This window comes from Denticeps clupeoides, chromosome 17 (genome assembly GCF_900700375.1).
Source record: "Denticeps clupeoides chromosome 17, fDenClu1.1, whole genome shotgun sequence".
Taxonomy (NCBI): Eukaryota; Metazoa; Chordata; class Actinopteri; order Clupeiformes; family Denticipitidae; genus Denticeps; species Denticeps clupeoides.
The window spans coordinates 5,817,305-5,829,571 of NC_041723.1; the positions used below are offsets into that span (position 1 = coordinate 5,817,305).

Here is a 12,267-nt window from a genome sequence, read left to right on the forward strand (position 1 = left end):
TGGCACCTTGGCGGACATTGCAACCTTCTGATTACGGGGGCCGCTTCCTTAACCGCTAGGCCACCACTGCCCCGGATAGCTCGGTTGCCATATTATGATTGCCAGGTTTTGACGACATTGTGAACAGACTGAAATTTTAGGTTAGGGCTTCACTCGTGCACTTGGGAACTTGTGTTGCTGGAAGTGGACAAACTGTCTTAACATGGTGTTTAATCAGTTGACAGATTAATATCACATGGCTGAGAATCCAATCAATTTGTACATGCCTGTTTAAACAATGTTAAAGGGAAGTCATTTACTTTATCGTTATTAGGGAAATAGGTCCATCACAGTGTTAAAAGGCTTTAAGCAAAATGCTGTGTTTTGATAATGTATCATGTGCAAAACATATGTCTTCTGTCACAGCCACAATCTGCGCCCCAATCCACCCCTGGTGAATCTGCTGTGAATCTGTAGAGGTTTGGTTTTTAAGTACGGGGACATTGCAATTTCAGGTTCATGTGACACCATGACATATTCAAATTAGAAAAAACGGAGATATGGACTTTTTGCACTGCACATTAAGATATAAGATAAGATAAGATCAACCTTTATTAGTCCCACAAGTGGGAAATTGCGTAGTTCAAAAACTGAAAAGTGAGAAATATGCGGCAACCACTAAGGAACCACATCCGATCATGTATTGATATACTGATAATTTTTTGAAAAATATGTGAACATGCAAACTGACATTAAAGCTGGTCATTGATTGTGTCCTACGTCCATTAGTTACTGTCAAAAGCATATCTTAATTGGCCACCATGTTACATAGCTTCTACAATTTCAAATGTTATAGAAATGTTGATGAAATGGAGTGTGTATGCCTATAAAAGTTAGATTTCAATTATAAGTGTGGCCTGCATAACCAATCATCCCCCTTCAGAATGTATTAGTCCTCAATCACATGCTTATCCATAATTGAGCAATAAAATTCCCTGATGTGAATTATTGACATTTGCATAGTTTGCATGTAAAGAGGACCATTATTGATCACCCATAAATGAATGAAACATAGCGCCCTCCATGCTGATTGGAAATGTCTGCTAATTTGCATTTGCTTTGTAGTGTTAACTACATCTACAGTTACATCTTCTGTGTAATGGAATGTGATTATAATACCAGACAAGCAGCATTATGTGGCTGTCAGTTATGTAGAAAGGCTGCAACTGAATGTAATCAAAATCACGTTGCGGGTGTTGAGAATGAAAAGGCTGTTTTTCCTCCATTTGTCTCAATCATGTATGCCTAGCATTGTGCAGCCTCTTAGGGGGTTGGCATGGTAACCAAGGACATGTCAAGCAATGCCAGTTGAAGAATGGTCACCAAGGAGACATGAAGTGGAGACTTTGTCTGGTCCTTTGCATTTGGGACATTAGTGGGTGTTGTCTTTTAATTATTAGTCTGCTGATGAAGATTTCCTGGGAGTGTACTACATTTGACTCGACATTATCAATGATGAGTACTATTGTCACTAGTCATCTGGGAAATGTTCTAAGCTATAAAGCCTGCACTTTAAGCACACCAGAGCCCAGTAAGGTGATGGGAATAGTTAAGAGGCCTTTGGGAAACTCCTGCGTTCCTCTGGGCACCAGGACTGTGGGTGCAACACAATCAGTCATAGGGTTACCACAAACAGGACTACACTTAATACTGTTGGTAACATTTCCTTCAGGAACAATAAAATCCTAAGAATCAGGTAAAAAGTTTAATTGTGTGTGCCATGGCAAGAAAAAGTCGCTGAATTTTGTTCATTGAGAGGGTGGTTCGAATTTGCTGATTGCATGGAATGAGTGATTGATCACACAGCATTGACATCACTCACCTCGTTCTCTCACTCACACACTATCCAAAACCTCTTAGTCAGAGTCCAATCCCGGAACACTGGGTGCAGGGGTGGGGACTCACCCATGGTGTGGTGCCAGTCAACCACAGGGCACACACTGACACACACACACACACATACACACACATACACAAAAAAAACATTCACTCAGTCACTGACACCTATTTAAAAAAAAATGTAAGTCCCCAGTCTCTGTTGACCCTATCTTACCATTCTTTTCAAAACGGTTGTGGAGATGCACATTCCAGAAATGACAATGATTTTCCTCTGTGGATAGAAAGGTTGAGTTCTGGTTGGGACTGTGCAATTAAGGTAAAAAAAATCCATCCATCCCTTCAGGTTTATGATATTGTTATACTTATCACCATTCAGTGACCACACCCTATCAATAATCATGGATATACAGTGAACTTAACCTCTAAGAAGATGTTATGGTTGACCTTATCCTTTCTTGTATTCTGTTTAAAAAATACTGTACCCATTTAGACCGTCTCTATATTACTGCGTAGAATGACACACAGTTGGGGCTATGTTCTGTTTCTGGCTTTAATGCATTAGTGCTCTTGATAAGATCTGCAGTAACATACTAGGGTGCATTTGATACAACGCGCTGCATGAACATGGCATAGTCTGGCGGGCCTCAGTTATAAGGCGCCATAGTGCCGTTGGGCAGGTAAGCCGGCACATGTGGTCCCCATCTCCACCATTGGCAAAGGCCCCGTTCTGTTCCCAAGTCCTTCTCTCTTTTAATTTAAGCACTGCAAAAAATCAAGTCCTTGCCCGGAGCTGACCTGATTCTGTTCTTGCATCTCATTAGCATGTGTCTCTCCATAGGCTGCTTGCAGAGCACCATTATGTCACAACTGACAGTCTTCTCTTCTCTCGCCGGCATATTAAAAAAAAAAAAAAAAAAACTTGCCATTTTTTAGCACTGTCCCGGAGCAAATGAAAAACATTTTTTAAAAGCAATAGTGTAGGCAAATTCTTGATGGAAGTGTCTAGCCTGACTAGATATATCACCATGGCTGTCATAAAGAGAGAAATTTGTGCACCAATAAAGTGATTCCTTGTGTCTGGTCTGGTCTACTCGTTGTAAAATCTAAAAATCTTTTTACTTTTTTTTTTTTTTAATCCCCCCTGGAGCCTTCATTGAAATCCATTGCTTGATCTTTTTCTCTCTCAGCAAAGCAGTGTTTTTGCACCACAAAGGCCCCTCTACCACAGGGCCACTGACTTGTATCATGCAAAGGATATGCCCTTTGTTTCTGGCGATGCCAAGATCTATTTTCTCACACTGACCGGCAGGTGCTGAGCTGACAGCCCTTTCACGTTGTTTCCTATAATGTTCGAATATGAGTTTAGAAAGAGTTGTTTTCCCACACTCTGCTGTTATGTCCTGTATAAAGAATGCCATAGCCATTTTATGTAACTCTAATAACTGTAATAGGCCTGGGCAGTATGATAATCATATATTTTTCCATATTGATCAATATTGATTTTTTAAAAAATGTTATTTATGTTCTGATAAGTTTGAGTGAATATGAACTGAAACCTGCAGATTTCAAAGAGAAGCTTGATATTTTGTTTCCGCAATGCAAAGTAACATGCATTAACAAGAACTCAGGCTGTGCTCACGTGTCTGTTGTAGAGGCGTCAGTGGGGTGACATCATATGCTGCAGAAATGGATTGTGGGTCCTGCTGCATGCGGCTGAATGTTGAAATATACATTCATATACATTCGTTCTGCGGTTGCAGCTTGTGTGCAGCAGACACACCTGCAGTCAAGCAACAAGCACACATAGGCATGTGGTCACAGATGGAGCAGGAAAAGAATTATCACATCAGTAATAAAATTAAAGAAGTAGCATGATTGTGTCATAAAACAAGAGAAATTAATGAGGTTCCACATTTGCACCAATTGTCGTTATTTAATTTTGACATGCAATATAACCACCTAGAAATTTCTGCTGCTGCTATCTGAAAATAGATCAAAAGCTTGTCCCCACAGTCCAATTAATAGCCTTGCTGAAAAGTGCCTTCCTGATTTTGCTATTTGTAATTTCCTGCAGTAGCACTCCACCCTCCTCTTGGCTTCAGGGAAGTCATTTAGGCTTTTTCAGCTCCCTGTTCTGTAGGCCGGACCATGGACATAGTCCTGTTCACACAGTTACTTTCTTTATTCTTTGGGTAGATGAGCTTTGCCCTTGCATTTCGAAGCATACAGTGTCTTAGGCGTTCATGGTTAAGGATGCTCTCCAGCTGTGTTGTGAATTTTTATTATGGCTGCTAGTGATGTAGTCTGAAGGCAACAAGACCTCTGGTTGTGTGTTTCAACTAACCAGTGTTCTGCCTTCTACACTTTAGACGATTCGGTCAGACTTTTGCAGAATTTCGTTGTATATGTCAGAGTGGAACTGACGTCACACACTGAAACAAATTGTAAGATTCTAATATAAAAGCTTGATGGCTCTTTATTAAATGTATTAATCATTTATTTTTTGCCATCTGGGCTTTTTAAATGCAGTCCCTTTTTGGGGCTGAATTGGACCTCAGATGCAGTTTGTAGCACCTTTCTGCTTCCCACCAGTTTAATTCCACTCTAGGATTTAAATCCTTTTGCTGTTTGCCAGCGCCGGTTTGTTTATTAGGAGATGAAAATGTTAAGAATGCATTCAGTTCATAATCTCATTTAGTTTATTTTTTCCATCTGATTCCCTGCCTGCAACAAATTCAATATTCAAAACCCCATTTTCTTTATGAGGATGGATAGCAGGATAAATCCATATTTTTACATTATTTCTTCTTCTTCTTCTTCTTGAATAGTCCTATAAACACGTATTGAAAGTATTTTATACCACCCACAGTTGTTTCATAAAAGGAACGTACAGTGATCCATTTGATGAAACTGAATGTCTATTTCGTAAAATGTTTATGGTCTGACCTAAAATCTTAATATGATCCGTTGCCCTCTGAAAGCTTTAAATACCACCAAATACCAGCAATGTCATGGAATGTGATTTTCAGCCTTATGTACAATCTGTCAGACTGTCTCCCGTACAGGAACATACTTTAATAAAGCCTGAGGCTTAGAACTTTCAGAAACCAGTTTGGCAATTAAAGAATTAATGGTGGTAGTAATCATGCAATTAATCTGTGGTTACACTAATAGACCACCCCTCCTCTTGTATAGGGAAAAAAATCCATTAAAGCAGGGTGCTTTTGCTGGACAAAATGGCCTAAAGTGAACCGGCAGCGTTCTTAGCCAGTGCAGCACAGCACAGGCACTGCTTTGCCATTCATAATCACACATAATGTACAGGAAGTTCATTGTGGCATATGTACGTGCATAGTCATTCTCTCATTCAGTCACTGCTAGTCACAGTATTCAGAAAAGGCACCCACACAACCCACAAGCCTTGGATGTGTGGCAGCGTACTATTTCCATTCATGTCGCAAACATGCCTTTGAGCATCTCATTGACTCATTACTAGAACTTTTCTAGATACGTTTGATTGAAGGACTTGTGGGCGGTGTGTTTCCCAATTATTTACGGTCCCCCAGCCGGCAGAAGTAAATCATATGGCGTGGTGTCAGTCTCTCTCACTGAGAGAGAGGAGAAAGAAAGAATGAGTGGGAAGGAGGGAGGTATGGGGCTGTGGCTTGAATTTATAGACTGAGATTGAAAAGGCAGCGTGAGCGTTTTGGATTCTCGAAAACAGCGCTATCAAGTTTACAGTTTACTGGTAGAGTTTGCCTTTTTATTGTCTTCAGAGACAACTGCCTTAAAGAATTCCAAACAGAAAGTTATGCATAATGTACTCCTCTAAATGGAAAGTACACATGAATCCAATCACATTGTTCAATAATGCAAACACCCAATTTAGTTGTGCATGCATTATAGAAGTATAGAAATATGGGCATAAAACAGTTTTTTCCCCTATATATGCAGTTTCTTTTTTATGTCCTGGGATCATTGAGTGTATAGTTATTACCCTCTCCCAATCGATTTAAATTGGAATCTGGTCTTGTTAGCTCAAAATAACTGCCTGAGGGCGATATAAAATGGCTGCCATGTGGCACAGCTTGCCTAAAATGTTCTTTCCTGAGAAACCACTAATGTGATATTCTTTGGTGTGATGTTTATAGCAAGAGGTCAGCTTTGTTCGATGTATAACCTGTTCAAAATGTTCCATTTAGTTACTACGTTAATAAAATTGAATGAATGCATTGCATACTGTAGAATAATATTTAATTTTTTATTTCGAGTAGTAGAGCTCTGTTTAGTTGAATAGTCAAATATATATTTAATTGATCCCACTTGGAAATGTAAGATTTATCAAGTGCATGTTTTACTTTTAAGACAAATAAGCCAATCGATACAGACTAACAGCAACATAAAAAAAAATGTTTTAGTAAACTAATTCACACATTTTCTTTTTTTTCAGCTTACCCATTACCTATAGAGTGGACAACCAGTCAACGAATTATGAATGTTGAACAAGATGACATCTTTCCCGCAGCAGCAGATGATGAGAGGTCCTAGGTGGAACCGGGCCCTGTCCGACCCATTGTTTGTGCTGCTGCTTTTCCTCCAACTGTTGGTGGTGGCAGGCCTTGTCCGGGCTCAGACCTGTCCATCTGTGTGCTCCTGCAGCAACCAGTTCAGCAAGGTGATCTGTACCCGCCGCGGCCTGCGGGATGTGCCCGACGGCATCTCCACCAACACGCGTTACCTGAACCTGCAAGAAAACCTCATCCAAGTCATCAAAGTAGACAGCTTCAAACACCTGAGGCACTTGGAGATCCTGCAGCTGAGCAAAAACCACATCCGTAGCATTGAGATTGGTGCTTTTAATGGGCTGGCCAGCCTCAATACACTGGAGCTGTTTGACAACCGTCTCACCACTATTCCCAATGGAGCTTTTGAGTACCTTTCTAAACTAAAAGACCTATGGTTGAGGAACAACCCCATTGAGAGCCTCCCGACATATGCCTTCAACCGTGTCCCTTCACTGAGGAGGCTAGATCTCGGTGAACTAAGACGACTCTCCTACGTCTCTGAGACTGCATTTGAGGGCCTAAGTAACTTACGCTACCTGAACCTGGGTATGTGTAATCTGAAGGAGATCCCCAACCTTATCCCTTTGGTGAGGCTAGGTGAACTGGAAATGTCTGGCAATCAGCTGACTGTCATTCGGCCTGGGTCCTTCAAAGGCCTTGTTCACCTGCAAAAGCTGTGGATGATGCATGCTCAGATCCAGACCATTGAAAGAAATGCATTTGATGACCTCCAGTCACTTGTTGAGCTGAATTTGGCCCACAACAACCTCACATTTTTGCCGCACGACCTCTTCACACCTCTGCACCATGTGGAACGAGTGCAGCTACATCACAACCCATGGAACTGCAACTGTGACATCTTGTGGCTCAGCTGGTGGCTGAAGGAGATGGTACCAGGCAACACCAGCTGTTGTGCACGCTGCAGCTCGCCGGCAAGCTTCAGAGGCCGATATATTGGAGAACTTGACCAGAACCATTTTCACTGCTATGCTCCTGTGATTGTCGAGCCACCCACAGATTTGAACGTCACAGAGGGCATGGCAGCAGAGCTGAAGTGCCGGGCAAGCTCGTTGACATCAGTAAGCTGGATCACACCCAATGGATCAATCATGACCCATGGGGCGTACAAGGTGCGAATCTCTGTCCTTAACGATGGGACTCTAAACTTCACTAATGTCACCATGCAGGACACAGGGACATATACGTGTATGGTTAGCAACTCGGCTGGTAACACCACAGCCTCAGCAACACTAAATGTGTCCTCTACTGAAAACAGCAGCTTCACCTATTTCACCACCGTAACAGTGGAAACAATAGAGCCTTCGCACGACGAGGGCCGCACCTCAGAGAAGCAGAAGGTGGGTCCCACACCCTCCTTTGGAGTCTGGGAAACCTCCTCCTCACCCTCCTCCATCACTTCCACCACAGTGCGGACACCTCTGTCCACCAAGGCCACGGAAAAGCCCTACAACATCCCTGTCACCACTCTAGGAGAGGGTCCTTTCAATGGGCTGGATGAGGTTATGAAGACAACTAAAATCATCATTGGCTGCTTTGTGGCCATCACACTCATGGCAGCTGTCATGCTGATCATCTTCTATAAAATGCGTAAGCAACACCACCAGCAGAACCACCATGCACCCACTCGCACGGTAGAGATCATTAACATGGATGAGGACTGTGTGCCGGGGGGACCCCCCTTGGAGAGCCACCTGACGCTAGCACCTATGGAGCATGAGCATCTCAACCACTTCAACTCAAACTTCAAGACTCCGTACAACCACGTTTCCACCATCAACTCCATACACAGTTCAGCGCACGAACCTTTGCTAATCCGTGCCGGCTCAAAAGACAATGTGCAAGAGACTCAAATCTAATCTTCTTTTCATAATGAAAATCAAAACTGAAAATAAAAGGACCAGTAAAAGGGATTATAAAGACACTGACTTTCAGTTCAGCAAATAAGAAGGTGGCAATGGTGATAGATATTAATGGACATGGGGAACTAGGGTATGTCAATTGTTTCAAAAGTGTCTTTAAAAACAGAAGTTATTTATTTAAAAAATAATCTATTGTGGTTAAATCAAGACAAAAATGTATCCTGCAATTATTTTTTCAGCACTTGTATTTTTTTTTTTTTTTATTCAATTTTCTTTTCCTTTGTATTTTGGGTGGTTGTTTTACTAATGCTTCTAAACTCTGTGTAAGTCTTACTCTAACCATTTTTCTGTATGTTAGGAGCAAAAAAAAAAAACATCCTCTTCCCAAACAAGTCAGCGAACGTCCTATTGTTTCTTGTCTCACACTGTGCAGATCGGTAAGATGAATGATCTGGTCACTAAACACCATCCAATGTGAATTCAAAGAGAAAATGCAATGAGGTGGTAATCTCCAGCACTGAGCATGCACAACCTGTCCAAAAGTTTTTGCACAATTTCAAGGCTTCATGCCCTCAAATTAATTATGGATATCACCGGTGACCATCTGTCAATTTTAGATGGATTCGTGGCCTGGTCATTTTACAATCTTGAACATGGATCTGTTGCTGATTAAATAAAACACCACATTTCAATTTCATCAGTCGCAGATGAACACTTGGCTACACCAGCCAGTGGATTTGGAACACGAAGTGACAGTGTCCTAATTTAAAACGAGGCCAAAAGTCAGAAACCGATGGTTCTTTCAGAATCTCTCCTTTGCATAAGATGCTTCAGAGGTCACAGAAAAAATAATTAATGAACACGGAATTATTGACCCGGATTCCACTGATGCAATTTTTTTTTACATCTTAGAGTTTTAATGGCGTACGTCAGTCAGTCTCAAGCAGATGGTAATTTTTAGTTTTGTCTTCAGCCATGCACATTTGTTGCACACATCCATTGGCTGTCTGCAGTGCAATGACCCTTTAATACCAGCTGTGTCCTCTCCGTCACTGTTTGACTCTCATTACACTGATTTATTTTACAAACGACACACCTCAGAATTCCCAGTGAACCCATGGCCCTGTTCTGGCCCTCTTTTCACACCACATCCTCACTGTCTGATCACATTTGGCATTGCCGGTTTGAGACATATACTTCAAACGGCCCTGGCCAACCAATGGCAGATGAGCAGGTTTTTTTTTTTTTTTTTTTTTTCTAGCCTCAGAGGGAGCGTGCCCTGGAGTGTTCTGTGCCAGAACATTCAAGTGCAGCTTTTGGGATGTCTCTTGTGGCAGGGACTGCTAAGCAGATGTTCGGGCTTCTTTTTAACTTGCACTTCATCCAGGGCACCAATGCCATTTTAATCTCATGTATCTTTCAGCTTTCATAGCCGGGTGCAGTTTGATGCTCCTGAACATTTTAAATTTAAAAAGTGCAACAATAATAAATCATACATATAAGAGTATTCGCAAATCCTGGCCCTGTGCATTAGTTTAGCCATGTCTCTTAAATAAGGTGTCTCTTTGTTTTCGGTGAACAGAAAAAATCTCAAATATTTACCCAAAGAGTTCTGCTATTCTGCATTGTTTATCACACAATCATTATAGGTATTTAGTTTCCCAATGAATGAATGTTCCAAATTGAATTCAAATAATTACCATTTAAATAAATCCCATTGTTCCACTCAAGCAAAAAAAAAATCCCCTCATAATGTTAAATAAATAATTCTGAATTGCCTGTTGCAGTCGCCATGGAAACCAATGACCTTGAACAGAGTGGTAAAAGATTACATAACAGCTGTACCTAAAGGCACAGCACTTCAACAGCATTTTACGCTGTATTGCTGTAATAAAACTCATTCCGGCCAATCGTTTAATCCAGGGCCAGTTAGCTTCCGTTTTAGAGATGTACCTCTGCCCATAAACCAGCATGCCTGTTCCAGATTATGAGGTTTAATAGAATAATTGAGGCAGATGTTAAATCACCTTAACAATTTAAATTTTTAAATGATACTAATCACCCACCCTGGATGGTTTCTGTAAAACACATTTTTCACACGCTGACACTACATCCTGAACATCCCTTTACTACAGGTGGACACAAGGATGGGTGAACATTTATATGAGGTTTACATGCAGTTAGATGTTATGGGCTGTAAATCAACTGGTTTACTCACATATTCGAAAAAAGGAATTGCACTGAACAACTTTCTTGGTATTTTATTTCAACAAAACGGCGGTGACAAATATGGCCTGCTCTCAAAAATGTCATCACACATCAAATATATTTCAAACGTATTTGTTTGGAGGTGGTATTCAGCTGCAGCCCCATTTCCGAAGTGCAGTGACATTTTAATATCAGTGTAGTTATTTTTCCTAACAAATGTTTTGGGTTTATGTTGAAAAGACATTGTCCCTGTAATACTTTCAAGATTATGTGGAGTTTGGCACAGTGGTAAACCATATCTATATGTATTTCATGAAACCTGTATTTTTCACTGTTAATGATAAAAACAACCACCATGTATGCCATTATCTGTCCCGATTTTTTTAAAAGCATCAATGCTATCTCCTTATTCTGGATAAAATAATTTTAGAGCTCTAAGAGGGATTCATGTGATGCCATGTTTCTCATTTCAATATGTGAAAACTCTGTGTTTTGGTTGGGAAAAAGGGGGAAAGATTTAAGTTTTGTTCAAGTTTTTTTTTCTTCTCTGAGAGGGAATGCTGTTCTAGTGGTAGATTTATATAAATACATTTTGAAAATAAAATACAAAAAACAAAAACAAAAAACTTTTTAAATTTTAATTTTACATGTGCCAAACTGTTCTGAAAAATGAATAAGTGAAACATGCTGTAAAAGACAAAGAACTTGATTTTCATGTAAGCATAATTTCATGACCTTGAAAAAGAGGGAGATCGATTATAGAAACCAGAGTTTGTAGTTCATACACAAAATAAGGTTACAAATAAACTATTGTTGTTTTTTTCTGTATAGTCTGGTCATTTTTCCCCATTCTTTTTTTTTGTCAAACACAAGCTTTCCACCTCCGTAGTCAAGAGAGAGGAGGATTTTTTTTTTAAAGTCCTACTTTATATTTCCATACTCAATTTTCCACTTACAGTATACTGCTAATTATTAAGATTGCAGTGACTAATGTCTACACAGAAATTGTTGAATGCCATGAAATGATTATCCTGTTAACAGTTCAACCTTGTCACATCAAAGACTCAGCACTGATAGTGATGCAGATGAAGAGGAGAGCTCCATTTTCTTCCAAGTCAGTGAGTTAGGGCTTTAAATCAGTTTAAGGCATCCACATCAGCTGATCTTAGTTGTTCCACAGACACCTTGCTTTTTGCATACCCTCGGATATTCTCGGAACTGCTAAAGTGGTAAGAAGAGAGCAAACTGGAAATCCTCAACAACGTGGGAAGAGCAGGCAAACTCTTCACACAGTAGGTTTGAACTGTATATGTTCCTGTACATATACAATACAGGCCAAAAGTTTGGACACACCTTCTCATTCATTGTGTTTTCTTTATTTTCATGACCAATTATATAGGTAGATTTTCCCTGAAGGTATCAAAGCGAACACATGTTATGTGCTTAACAAAAAAGGTGAAATCACTGAAAACATGTTTTATATTCTAGTTTCTTTGCTCTGATTACTGCTTTGCACACTCTTGGCATTCTCTCGATGAGCTTCAAGAGGTCATCACCTGAAATGGTTTTGCCCTAATGGTGTGCCTTATCAGGGTTAATAAGTGCAATTTCTTGCTTCATCAATGGGGTTGGGACCATTAGTTGTGTTGTGGAGAGGTCAGGTTACTACACAGTCAACAGCCCTATTGGACAACTGTTAAAATTCATATTATGGCAAGAACCAATCAGCTACCTAA

The 12,267-nt window shown here is 40.4% G+C and overlaps 1 protein-coding gene across 4 annotated transcripts in view; it reads left to right on the plus strand.

The window, feature by feature from the left end:
• Window positions 1-11,351, plus strand: part of lrrc4ca (leucine rich repeat containing 4C, genome duplicate a) — a 142,594-nt gene extending 131,243 nt beyond the window's left edge. For all 4 annotated transcript variants that reach the window (XM_028959060.1, XM_028959058.1, XM_028959057.1 and 1 more), the window contains one exon: window positions 6,329-11,351. In XM_028959060.1, the coding sequence (XP_028814893.1) occupies window positions 6,374-8,320 (1,947 nt within the window). In that variant the 5' untranslated portion in view covers window positions 6,329-6,373 and the 3' untranslated portion in view covers window positions 8,321-11,351. The remainder of the gene's footprint in view (window positions 1-6,328) is intronic.
• Window positions 11,352-12,267: the final 916 nt, after the last annotated feature.